At 40.9% G+C, this 13,324-nt stretch overlaps 2 protein-coding genes across 5 annotated transcripts in view; one reads left to right on the top strand and one right to left on the bottom strand.

Annotated features, from left to right (window-relative positions):
• Nucleotides 1-13,324, top strand: part of ARFGEF3 (ARFGEF family member 3) — a 182,195-nt gene that overhangs the window by 158,393 nt on the left and 10,478 nt on the right. The window contains exons 27-32 of the mRNA XM_060167490.1: nt 701-829; nt 2,845-3,021; nt 4,592-4,706; nt 5,500-5,602; nt 5,832-5,963; nt 7,740-7,861. Of these exons, the coding sequence (XP_060023473.1) occupies nt 701-829; nt 2,845-3,021; nt 4,592-4,706; nt 5,500-5,602; nt 5,832-5,963; nt 7,740-7,861 (778 nt within the window). The remainder of the gene's footprint in view (nt 1-700; nt 830-2,844; nt 3,022-4,591; nt 4,707-5,499; nt 5,603-5,831; nt 5,964-7,739; nt 7,862-13,324) is intronic.
• The window catches only part of NHSL1 (NHS like 1), a 340,732-nt gene continuing 329,473 nt past the window's right edge, over nt 2,066-13,324 (bottom strand). The window contains exons 8-10 of one of the 4 annotated variants that reach the window (XR_009543767.1): nt 6,428-6,548; nt 5,443-5,704; nt 2,066-3,119 (exon numbers count right to left, since the gene is read on the bottom strand). The gene's annotated coding sequence lies outside the window, so the exon portion shown is untranslated. The remainder of the gene's footprint in view (nt 3,120-5,442; nt 5,705-6,427; nt 6,549-13,324) is intronic. The other 3 variants (XR_009543766.1, XR_009543768.1, XR_009543769.1) reach the window with 3 other exon arrangements.

Genomic DNA, 13,324 nt, shown 5'->3' with positions numbered 1-13,324 from the left:
TAAGTACTTTTGTACCTCAATAAACAAACTGTGGTATATACATACAATGGAATATAATTCATCCATAAAAAGGAATGAAGTTATGATACATGCTACAACATGGATGTACCTTGAAAACATTATGCTAAGTGAAATAAGCCAGACACAGGTTAGCAGGTGCTGGAGCGATAACGGAGAATGCAGAGTTGTTGCTTACTGGTTATAGTTTCTCTTTGAGGTAATGAAAAAGTCTTGGAAATTAATAGTAATGATGGTTGCACAACGTCATATGTGTAATTAATACTACTGAATTACACATGTAAAAATGGCAATTTTTGTTATATATATTTATAATTTTTTAAAAAAGGATTAAAGTGATGAAACTAAAAGGATATTATTACTTTGCTATCATCAACTTCCAATGAATCTAACAATTGTTTCATATAGTAGAATTTACACACCACATCACCTTCTTCCTGAAGGGGAATAAGGAAGACACTTGAACAGTATTTTTTTTTTTTCTTTGACTTTGTCAGAACATGTAAGTCATAATTAATCCATGCTTATAGGCATTGAGGGCTACCTTACAGGGTGATGCCTTATATCCATATAGCGCTTGGTAGTTTTCAGAAGCCTTTTATATATAGTGTTTAGTTTGGTCTTGTGACGATTCTGTATTATGTTTGACCGAATTTCACAGAGGTCTGCTTTTGGTTTCCAGGTCTGATAGAAGTCTGGATCATTCTGCTGGAGCAGCTCACAGCAGCTGTGTCTAACTGTCCACGTCAGCACCAACCCCCGACCTTGGATTTGCTCTTTGAGCTGTTGAGAGATGTTACCAAAACACCTGGTAAATATTTCTATGTCTGTCTTTCGAGGGAGTTTGTTATACATATAACTTTTCTCAGGAAGGTATTTGTATGAGTGTCTATTTCACTGATGTAACCGCAGAGAGCATAATAGATGCTCAATATATATATTTGTTGAACATTTAAGACATGTTCTTGTATTGTTTATGGGTTTCCCACCAGTCCATTTATAAGTAATGGGTGGTGGCCAGGTAGGTGAATGTGTAGAACCCCACTATATTCAGGCCAATGCTGTGGTATCAATGTCCCCTTGAGCCAGTTGGCTTTGCTCTGTTCTATGGTTACAGCCTTCCTCTGTGGCTGGGTCTCATATACTCCTGGCCCCAGGGCTGTCAGTAGAGCTTAACAGGTCTACCACTGACATGAACCAACCACTCAAATGTATGAAGACAGCAACATCTTAATTGTATAAGGGTCGTAGGTGATTATATTTGGGAAAAGACATCTAGTGAGTTCCTGATAGTACAGGAAATGGCCTTTGGGTATTTATTTCTTGTTCTGAATTAGTCAAGGTTAGCATGCACGCTTACTCATCAAATTTTCCCAAGATCGGAGAAATTTTTTTATAGAAATTTTAGTTTTCACTAACAATCAGAACCACAAATGAAACCACTAGTTTAATTCTCGAGTAATAAGAGGAGTTTTGTATTCAGCATAAACTGATGAAGACTTGATAAGTGATACTGTTTTAAGACCCATAGCAAAGTTTATATCAGAATTTTTTTCAGGAACACCATTATAGCTACTTCTACACATTAAAAATTTAAAGACTTTCTATCCAAGAATAAGCAGGTATCTTATAGAATTAATTATATGCCACTATTTCTAAATCTGTTTTATTGGTCAGTATCATTTTCTACTACTAAGTGTGTATGAAGAGTGTTTTAGCCCAATAATTCTACTCCTAGAAATCTATCAAAGGAAATTAACAGTAATGAAGATAACATTCTATATATAATGATGTTTGATGAAGCATCTTGAATACCAAAATAATTATGAACACCCTAAATGGGTTAAATAAGTTATGGTAAAAGCATGTAAATATCTACAGGCATTAAAATGAATATCTGTGAATAATATTTAATGACATCAATAATTGTTTACAGGGCATTATGTTAAAATATATATAGCCTGGAGTACAATCTCAACTTTATGAGAAGCATTTATAAATATACACATACACCCAAAGATAATACATTCAAAAAGTACTAGAACGAAATACATCAAAATATTATTTTCTTCTTCTTTATATTCTCATGTGTTTTCTGTGTTTATTATGAAAAGGATACCTTGCTTGTGTAGTCAGAATTTTAAAAATCCATCAACATTTCCACAAATATTTTTATTACAGTGTTGTTCATAAAGCAAAATATAGAAACATCTTAAATTTCCATCAGTAAGGAAATGGATAAGTAAACTAATGCATATACAGTTTGAATAGTTTGGAACAGTATGTGGTAATAAAAATGAGGAATATCTAATTTGCTGACACAGAATGATCTCTAACTTGTAACTGTTATGGGCAAGAAATCAACATGCAGACCAAGGTTTACCTTATCCCATTTATATAAAAGTAATTTAAAAAAACCTCTATTTCTCTGTTTCTTATAAATATATGTACTCTTAGTTTCATATAAATATACATAGAGTTCAAAGGGTGAACTTTTTCTTATATGTGTATATGTATTTGTATGTTTATGGGGACTAAGGAATTGATCAAGTGATACTTTAGCTTTATCAGTATTGTTTGAATTTTTAACGAGTATATTTACATATTACGTAATTAAAATCATGCAGAAACAAAACAGAAAAATGTCACCAAAGACCATATATTTCCCAATCAGTGGTAAATTCTTTTTCCTTGCTCCTTCTCAGAATGGGGAGCTCCTGCGAAAGAGGAAAGAGGTGGGAAGCTCTCTGCCGTCACTGGGCGCTGCCATTCTGTTGCAGGAGAGGTGCCAAGATCACAATTCTGATGCTGACCTTTCTTTTTCAGGACCAGGGTTTGGCATCTATGCAGTTGTTCACCTTCTCCTTCCTGTGATGTCCCTTTGGCTTCGCCGTAGCCATAAAGACCATTCTTACTGGGACGTGGCCTCTGCTAACTTCAAGCATGCCATTGGTCTGTCCTGTGAGCTGGTGGTGGAGCACATTCAGAGCTTCATCCACTCAGGTATCTATGGTGCCAGAGCAGCTCATGCTGAGTCGCTGTTTAGCAGGCAGCAGCATTGTCTAGAAGTGCTTAGTAAACACCAGTGCATGATTTTTGTCCTGGGAATTATTAAAATAGAAGTACATGCTTAGTGCCAGCCTTCTAATAGTAGGTTGTCAAGAAGAAAATTGGTACCCCTGTGTCCTCTACAAAATTATCAAACAGAATGCTTAAAATACATGTGTGACTAAAAACACCTAATGAGGTCTAGGATATCTGTGCATTAGGAGAGGGGAGGCAAGTTCAAGTATATAATAAATTAAAAAAGAAGAAATACCCCTCTGGGCTGGGGGGTAAGGGAGAGAGTGTATCCTGTTGTCCTGCTGCATCTGGGGAGGCTAAATGGAAGAGGCAGGGTTTTAGAAAAGGCTCAGATTATGGGCAAGAGGTTACTTAACAGATTAGGGGGGAAGAGGGGGGTCATATCTGTGGCACTTTGAAAAAGATGTGGAAGTGTGGGGTGGATAGTATGCTGAAGTCAGCAGAGAGAGAGGGAGCTGTTATGTCAGCTGTGGTACCAGGGGAGCAGCATTTGTGGAATAGATACTTGCCATGGAAAGATCTGGAAATTTGGGAGCAGGAGGAATCTTGCTGCTAGCCCTAAAGGTTACAAAGAAAAGGGAAAGACATACAGAAGTTTAAGGGAAGAGGGGCGGTCAGAGGCTCCCTTGTTGGCGAGGTTAGAGAAACTCATGGGAACTTGACCCCAAGGAAGAGTCAAAAAGCAAAAATAAGAAATGGGGTTCTCCACTAAGCTTAGTAAGGACAATTTGCCCTGCAAAAAACACACCAATCGAGAAAGAAGAAAAATGGGTATTTCCACATGCAGGCACTAACTGCATCCCTAGTGGCAGAGTTTCTGTCCAGGTCCTGGCTTTGCACAGCTCAGGACCCTTGAGGATTCCACTGAGAATTGGTTCTGTGGCATCGCAAGGACTTTGTGGAAAAGAACACTGGCGTATTCCTTGAACTGGGCAAACAGAATGTGATTTGGGGAGGTCTTATTTTCTTTAGTCTGGGGACAGCATGCAGACTGAAGCCTAACTGAAAAGGTTCAAGAAGTGGTAGTTGGTATGAGAAGATTTTTTGTTTACTAAGAGCATTTAACTCAATCTAATGCAACGATCAGCCGTAAGGAATGTTTGTTGTTCCCTTTAAGAATTAAAATTTTTTACTAGCTAGTATTCAGGCCGTATAATAGTATATGTTCTATTTTGCTTAAGCAGAGGAATTAAATACTTTGAAAAGTGTACATCAACACATTAAAGTGAGCCACATGCATTTCATCTTGATATATCTAGAAATGGATGAAACAAGCTAAAATTAGGTAAAAACCAAGATAATTTTTGCTATAATGAGTGTTTTATTTTTGTTGTTATTGTTATGGCCATTTTTCTCATTGTTCTATTTCCCAGATCCTTGTATATTTTTTGTATCATTTAGCCTTTCCTCTTTTGCTGTAGTATAGATGCTGTCCAGCCCGTTCCTTTGCAATACCGCTGAGTGCAATCTTGCTTTGATTTTCCTGCAGACATCAGGTACGAGAGCATGCTCAACACCATGCTGAAGGACCTCTTTGAGTTGCTGGTGGCGTGTGTGGCCAAGCCCACAGAAACCATCTCCCGAGTGGGCTGCTCCTGTATTAGGTGACATAAAGGTTCCCTGGCTCTCCACAAAACTGGAGTTTTTATTATGAAATCCAGGGGAATTAAGTTCTTTGATGGTAGCAGTCTACTTCTTATAAATAAAAATGACTGACTGTGCTACTAACTCTTCATTTCATCCAGTCAGCAAATATGTATTGTGTAAGTCACTATACAGGGTACTCTGCTGCCCAGAAAGTGATGTGACCAAGGTCCCTACCCGCAGGGAGCATACAACCTGTTCTAAAGGACAAAGAGAGTCATGGGAAAAGTGGTAATAGGAAGGAGGAACTATAAATGCCATGAAAGGACGAGACGCCTGGGGAGTAGAGCAGTCAGCAAGACCTTTTGTAGTAATGATACTTGGTCAGATCTCCCAAGGTGGGTTAGCTTCCGCTAGGTGGCGACTTTGTAAGTAGAAGAACAACATGAACACATACATGGAGATAAGAGTTACAAGTGACAAGAGGGTTTTATCTTGTTATGTGTAGAGGAGTAGTGGCAAATTGGGCTGGAATGGGGAAATTAGTATAGAATATATACATGCAAGCCTAAGTTTAAACATCGGCCTATTTGTAGTGGGGATCCATTGATTTTTTTTTTACATTAAATGGGTTAGGAAATTGTATTAGGACGATGGCATACCAGATGGGCCGAAGGCAAGAGTGACAAAAGACAGCAAGACTTGTAAGGGAACTACACACTAAATCTAGGCACGCGTCTGGAAGGACCTACCTACCTTTTGTGACAATAAAATATATGAATTCAAGACTTCTTTCCTTTTTTCTCCCGGCAGGTACGTCCTCGTGACAGCGGGCCCCGTGTTCACGGAGGAGATGTGGAGGCTCGCTTGCTGTGCCCTGCAGGACGCCTTCTCGGCCACGCTCAAGCCGGTGAAGGTAAGTCACTCAGAGGAGAGACCAGGGCACCTCCAGCCTTCCTGGTGATCCTCAAGTTGGGTCGCCTGGACTCCGCCTCCCTCCTTGTAGCAGGCAGTCTCACTTGGTGGGAACAAGGTAGCTGGATGAGTACTTTGTCCCAGACACAGTGACAGTGGCAGATCAAAGAAACAGCCTGGAGCCATGAACTCAGGTGCACCCAGTGAACGACTGCTGTGTTTCTCCCCAGGATCTGCTGGGCTGCTTCCACAGCGGCACCGAGAGCTTCAGCGGGGAAGGCTGCCAGGTGAGGGTGGCGGCGCCGTCCTCCTCCCCCAGTGCTGAGGCCGAGTACTGGCGCATCCGAGCCATGGCTCAGCAGGTAAGGATGGGGTTTTGGATCCCAGGGTCTCTGGAAGCTTGAGCTATTGCTAGGGGTGGTTTCTGAAGGCCGTGCATCACCACACTGCCTTTCATTCCTTTAGGGACATACGTGTCCTGGCTCTGAGCTCTAGCCAGTGCTGTTCTTTTCCAGAAATGACTTGAACCTAGTCAACAGCGTCACGGTCCTCTCACCATTTCTAGCTTGTTGCATCCTGCAATGCCCTGATCAAATAGGGTCCTTTTCCACTCGGCCGCTGCACTCCATACATAACTTGACTTGCACTACTTATGTTATAAATAGTTACTGAAATACTATTGTTAATGCTAGACTATGAGTGTCTAAAAATGGTAAACTTATTTTTTTTTCCCTGTATCTCCCATACACAGCAAAGAGCTTAACATTTACAAGTTGTTTAATAAATTTGAGTTGAATGTTAACTAACCAGTAAAATTAAGATGTACTTACCGTGCAGGAATCACCGTGTACCAATGACTTTTTCTTCTGACACATGGCAGAAGTCACAAAAGTTGGTTGTAAGCTGATGAGTCAGGAGCGGAGAACATATTCTGTATATTGGTAGTCCTAGAGTAGGGCAGATGGAAGGCACTTATTAAATATTTCTTGAATCAATGAATCACTAAATTACAGAAGTCCTTAATAGAATTTCCCCTTAGCACACTGATAACCCAGGATTCCCTATCCACAAAAAGAACTCAGTCACGTTCACCATATTAGTGGAGAAGTTTCCTGCCAGGTCTGGCTTCTGAAGCGCTTTCCCCAGCTCTCCTCAGAGAGTGGGGCAAGAACCTCCCACCTTCAACTACTCACATCTGCTGAGCACATTCCTAACATCCCGGACACGGGTTCTGGCCAGGAACCATAACAGAGAAGGCAAGAGGGTGGTCCTCCTCTGAAGGGGTGGCCTCTCTAAGTAGAAAGCCTTCACAGCTGACTAGATGAGGAATTTCCACCCACAGCAAGAATATGAAAATGGAATCCTGTTCTGAAATAGTTAGTGGAGAAGAACAGCAGAAAACAGCGAATCTTTCATTTCTTCATATTACTTTCTTCTTCAGTCCCAAACCTTCTCCCGTATTTACCCTTCAGATAACCCAGTATTCAATGATCTGATAGTTTAACAAGATTTGGAAAGAAAAAATTCCTTAAGAATACTCAGGTTTCCAAAGGGAAGTAGTGAAGGTATATTAAATAATGTCAAATGAAATCATTTGGATCAGAATCCGAGAAGTGGCTACTGTTTTCTAAGTCACTTCTCCTATTGGCTGTTAATAGAGCAGCATGGCCACAGCAGCAGCCCTGACAGGAGAAGCCCCAGTTAGTTTCCTGTTCCTGCGTGGTTTAGAATATGTACCAAACGGACGTCTAAAGCAGAGAAGACCTCTTACCAACATAGCCCCTTTTTATTTACTCTTAGCAACATTCAGTGTCAGTCCTTGCTATTTGGAGTGTAATGACTTGTCCCGTGGCAGAAGCAGTAGTGTTATTACTACTCATGCCAGCAGCTAACTTTGATTACTTACTCTTCTGTTCTAATGCTTTGCATATGTCAGTACACACATATTAATTCATTTAATTCTCTCAACAAACATACCAGTAGGAAATCATTACCAACCTCATTTTAAAGGTGAAAAAATGAGTAGAAAGAATGAGTAGAAAGAGTGAGCCACTTGCCGAAGGCCATCCAGCTGAGCCCTGGAGGAGGCAGGTCGAGGATGGTGGTGCTCTGACCTGTACCTTTGTATACGTGTGCAGGTGTTTATGTTGGACACCCAGAGCTCCCCAAAGACTCCAAACAACTTTGATCATGCTCAGTCCTGTCAACTCATTATTGAACTGCCTCCTGATGAGAAGCCAAATGGGCACACCAAGAAAAGGTAAGCAGCTAAGCGCTTATAAATAGGAAAGTCCATTTATCCCCAGCTCCTGCTCATTGTGATTCAGGCTTCAGCCAAGAATACTGAAGATGGTTGTGGAGTCACTTAGCAAAAACTTGCCAGCATTTTAACCAAATCGCCCACATTTCACATGTGTTCGTTGGCTAGGGCTGCCATAACAAAGTACACAGACTGGGTGGCTTAAACAACAGGAAATTAATCTCTCCCAGTTCCAGAGCCCAGAAGTCCAAGATCAGGGTGTCGGCCGTGTTGGATTCTTCTGAGGCCTCCCTCCTCGGCTTCTAGATGAACGTCCGTTCCCTGTGTCTTTGCATGGTCTTTCCTCTGTATATGTCTTTGTGCAAATTTCCTCCTCTTAGGAGGACACCAGTCATATTGGATTAAGGCCCATCCTAATGCCCTCGTTAACCCAATTATTTCTTTAAAGACCCTTTTTCCAAGTGTGCATTCTGTGATACTGTGGATTAGGGCTTCCATGTATGAATTTGCCGGGGGCGGGGCACAACTCACTGTATCTATAGCATCATACATATCATAATCCTTTTTAAAAAAATAATATGAGCTCTGATTCATATTGTTTCAGTGAGAAATACATCATTAACTTCTCATGAGCAGTACAGCTGTTAGGATCCAGAAAGCTCAGTGCATGCCACAGGAAACCTGCTCTTTTTAAATACTATCATCCTGCCAAAGAAAACATTGTTCCTAGAGTTTAAGATGAAGCCAGTGACTGAAAGTTCCCATTTTAAAACTTCTGACACACATAATAATGATGATAAGTATTTGAGTTCAATAGATGAAGTACAGGGAGTAGGTAATCCACTTTCACTTGTGCATGAGGAAACATTCAGGGAGACTGCGAAGCAGGGGAGCTGGAATCAAAACCAGGTCTAGCTGAGCACAATGCCTGTGTCCTTTACCATTTCCATGTTAGGGGGAGAGTGTGAATTTTCCAAAACTTACCAGGTAGCATAGCAGTTTGATTAATAGACCTATTTGGGTGAAATTTCCAGGTGCTAACTTTTTTTTAGTCAAGTGTGTGTGGTACATACAGAAGACTATGTGGAAGGTTCAAAGGTTATCAAGCATGAAAAAAAAGTGAAATAACTATGAACCTGCCACTGCACTTCAGAAGTAGAACTTTACCGATATCCCACGTATTCCTCCCAGTTCTGTGCCCTGCTTCCCTCCACTGCCGATCACGCAAAACTGTTGGGCATTTTTATCTGTTCTGCATACCAGTGATTGTGCATTCCTTTCCACAGCTTTAAGCGTTGATCTACTTTCAAATTTCAGTTCTTTTCTTACCTGTTTTCCTTTTTTATATATATTTCTAGTCCCTTCAGCCAATTATTCCTACTAAAACAATTTTTGAAGTAAAAGGAGAAAAAGGGGGAGAGGAATAATAAGCTGAATTCACATTATAAATAAAACACAGGAAAAATAGGATCACCTAATATTCCTATGTTACTGGTTTAACAGTTTTAAAAGGTTAAGATTTAAAAATTTATCACCATGGTTCCTCAGTTTACTTAGTACTTTCAATAGACAATTACCCCCTCAATGAAATTCAGGAAAACAGGAAAAGCACACATTCTTTAGTAGAAGCCACTATGCCTTAAAACATCCTCTAAAATTCTTTAAGTATTTTGCGTTGTTGGATTTGACTCATTCACAGGGGCAATTCTTAGCACAGAAAGTAGGAGAAGATGAGTTAGACGTAAGAAAAGTTTGTGCATCTGCTGGTTAGGTGCGTCCTCAGAGGTCCACATTAAAATCACCCATGGGGAAAAAAAGACTGGAACTAAAACCAGATTGCAACATTTAAGTAAAGAGAAATCTGGGTTTGCTTGTTTGTTTTAACATCTTTAATTGCTGTACAGTGGTGTGTTAGTTTCTGCTTTATAACGAAGTGAATCAGTTATACATATGTTCCCATATCTCTTCCCTCTTGCGTCTCCCTCCCTATCCCACCCCTCTAGGTGGTCACAAAGCACTGAGCTGCTCTCCCTGTGCTATGCGGCTGCTTCCCACTAGCCAGCTATTTTACCTTTGGTAGTGTATATATGTCCATTGCCACTCTCTCACTTTGTCACAGCTTACCCTTCTCCCTCCCCATATCCTAATGAAACTTAAAAGCTTTTGTACAGCAAAGGACACCATAAACAAGACCAAAAGGGAACCCTCAGAATGGGAGAAAATATTTGCAAATGAAGCAACTGACAAAGGATTAAGCTCCAAACTTTACAAGCAGCTCAATATCAAAAAAACAAACAACCCAATCCAAAAATGGGCAGAAGACCTAAATAGACATTTCTCCAAAGAAGATATACAGACTGCCAACACACACATGAAAGAATGTTCAACATCATTAGAGAAACGCAAATCAGAACTACAATGAGATATCATCTCACACCAGTCAGAATGGCCATCATCAAAAAATCTAGAAACAATAAATGCTGGAGAGGGTGTGGAGAAAAGGGAACCCTCTTGCACTGTTGGTGGGAATGTAAATTGATACAGCCACTATGGAGAACAGTATGGAGGTTCCTTAAAAATCTAAAAATAGAACTACCATACGAGCCAGCAATCCCACTACTGGGCACATACCCAGAGAAAACCATAATTCAAAAAGAGTCATGTACCACCGTGTTCACTGCAGTTCTATTTACAGTAGCCAGGACATGGAAGCAACCTAAGTGTCCATCACTTCTGAAGGTTGTGCTTCCTACTTCAGGAGTCCAGGCTGCCAGCAGGATGGGGTTGAAATGTCAGAGCCACTGCTCAAGGAGACCATTTCTTCCAGGCACCTGCACTCAGAACTAATCTGGTTTTTGTTATTTTGGTTTGTTTTGAATGCTTCTCTCAGCATACATTTGCCCTGGGACAAGAAGATGAGAAAGGCACTGCCCTGTCCCTTGAAGATTTATGGTATAGTGGGGAGGCCAGCCCAGTGATAAGTGACAGGATTTCCCTTCTTAGTTAGGGTCCTGTAGTTGTGGACATGAAGCACTAGACCAAATTGGTGGCTTTCACAGCCTGCTTCTTCAAAAGAGTGCATATTCAGGTCTCCTAATACCTCAAGTAACTGCTATGGTGGGGGAATTGGGAGGGGTTGGGGAGTTACCATTTAATGGGTTCAGAGTTTCTGTTTGTGATGATGAAAAAGTTCTAGAAATAGATAGTAGTGATGGTTACACAACATTGTGCATGTACTTAATGCTACTGAATTGAACTTTTAAAAATGGTTAAAATGGTAACATCAGGTTATATATATTTTACCACAAAAATGTTGCTTAAGTGATATGTTACAAGGGGTTACTGTTTGTGAGTGACAGCTCTTTGTACATATTCCATTTTTGCTGAAAGTACGATGTTTTCTTTGAGATACCACTACGCAAAGGCCAAGGTCAACCTTTAAAAAATGTATGGGAGGATTTTTGTTCTTTTTTGCTAGTTAAAGTATTTTTCCTGCTAGTTATAAAATAATTTTTAAATTCATGGTCTTAAAAAATGGTACAAATGAACTTATTTACAAAACAGAAATAGAGTCACAGATGTAGAAAACTAATGGTTACCAGGGGGGAAAGGGAGTGGGGAGAGAGAAATTGGGAGATTGGGATTGACATATACACACTACTATATATAAAATAGATAACTAATAAGAATCTACTGTATAGCACAGGGAACTCAATACTCTGTAATGGCCTATATGGGAAAAGAATCTTAAAAGGAGATATAGGTATATATGTAATATGTATGAGATATAGTAACTGATGCACTTTGCTGTACACCTGAAACTAACATGACATTGTAAATCAACTATACTCCAATAAAAAAAAAAATTTTTTTAAGTATTCATGTAACAGTTGGACTTTTGAAATCAGTAGTATGAATGAGCTGTAATTTTGTCATTATCCAGTTATGGGAATTAGTTTGCAACATCATGGCATAAGCTATTTTCGTGAAATTCTAAGAGCAGTGAAAAGAATGGGAAACCATAAACCCAAAACCACGTTGGTGGATTAAAATGTTGGAATTGGAATTGAGAGTGTTTTCTTAGTACAGGAGTCCAGCCAAACAAAAGGGGCTGGATCACCAAAATGTGAGCATTCACTTCTCATGTTGCCTTATCAGGGCTGTGCCCTGATTGATTAGGAAGTTGTCATGACTGGCGGGTTGCACCTGCTTCTCAACCAGGAGATCTGGCCAGATGTCTAGGGAGCATTCACCCTCTCCCACCTCCCCCAAATGCACATCCAAGGCCCACAAAGAAGTCCCACATCTGTGCTGGCAGAAAAGGATGCAGAAAGGAATTAGCCTGTGCTGAGTGAATGCTGTTTTCTCTCCTAGGTTTGTTTTAGAAGGCTGCAAATTAAATTATCAATTTCTTTCATTTCTTTCTTTGAAAATATTAGCCCCATAATACCTCTAAAGTTAAAAAACTTTTCAGTGTTTAGACCTTCTCTATCTCCCACACTGGAAGCACTAAAGCTTTTATACATATGTACGTACCTAAAGCATTAACATTTTTAATCCTGGAAAACTGGTTTGGTGCCTATAAACCAACTTCAATAAGATTCTAAAATAAGATTCTAAAAGCTTTGGGTTTGAAGATGGTGGAGTAGAAGGACATGAGCTCACCCCTTCTTATGGGAAAACCAAAATCACAACTAACTGCTGAACAAACCACTGACAAATAACTGCTGGAACCTACCAAAAAAGACACCCTACATCCAAAGAAGCCACAATGAGACAGTAGGAGGGGCACAATCGTGATAAAATCAAACCCCATACACACCAGGTGGGCAGCCCACAAACTGAAGAACAATTATACCACAGAAGTTCTCGCACAGGAATGAAAGGTCTGAGGCCCACATCAGGCTCCCCAGCCTGGGGGTCTGGAGGAGGAGCCCCCAGAGAATCTGGCTTTGAAGGCCAGCAGGGTTTGATCGCAGGAATTCCATAGGACTGGGGGAGACAGAAACTCCACTCTTGGAGGACGCACACAGGGCTTATGCACAGTACCCAGGGAAAAAAGCAGAGACCTCATAAGAGACTGGCCAGACTTACCTGCTAGTATCGGAGGGTCTCCTGCAGAGTTGGGGGTGGGGGGTGGCTGTGGTTCACTGCAGGGACAAGGACACTGGTGGCGGCAGTTCTGGTGAATATTCATTGGCGTGAGCACTCTTGGAGGCTGCCATTTTCTCACCAAGACCTGGCCCCACCCAGCAGCCTGTAGGCTCCAGTGCTGGGATGCCTCAGGCCAAACAACCAACAGGGAAGGAACACAGCCCCACCCATCAGCAGGCAGGCTGCTTAAAGTCTTCCTGAATAAACAGCTGCCTGATAAACACACCCCCTGACATGGCCCTGCCCACCAGAGGGAAAAGATCCAGCTCCACCCACCAGTGGACAGGTACCAGTCCCTCCCACCAGGAA

Source organism: Lagenorhynchus albirostris, chromosome 12 (assembly GCF_949774975.1).
Source record: "Lagenorhynchus albirostris chromosome 12, mLagAlb1.1, whole genome shotgun sequence".
NCBI classification, from domain to species: domain Eukaryota; kingdom Metazoa; phylum Chordata; class Mammalia; order Artiodactyla; family Delphinidae; genus Lagenorhynchus; species Lagenorhynchus albirostris.
The sequence above is the reverse complement of the archived record's forward strand: the minus strand, read 5'-3'. Positions and strand labels throughout refer to the sequence as shown.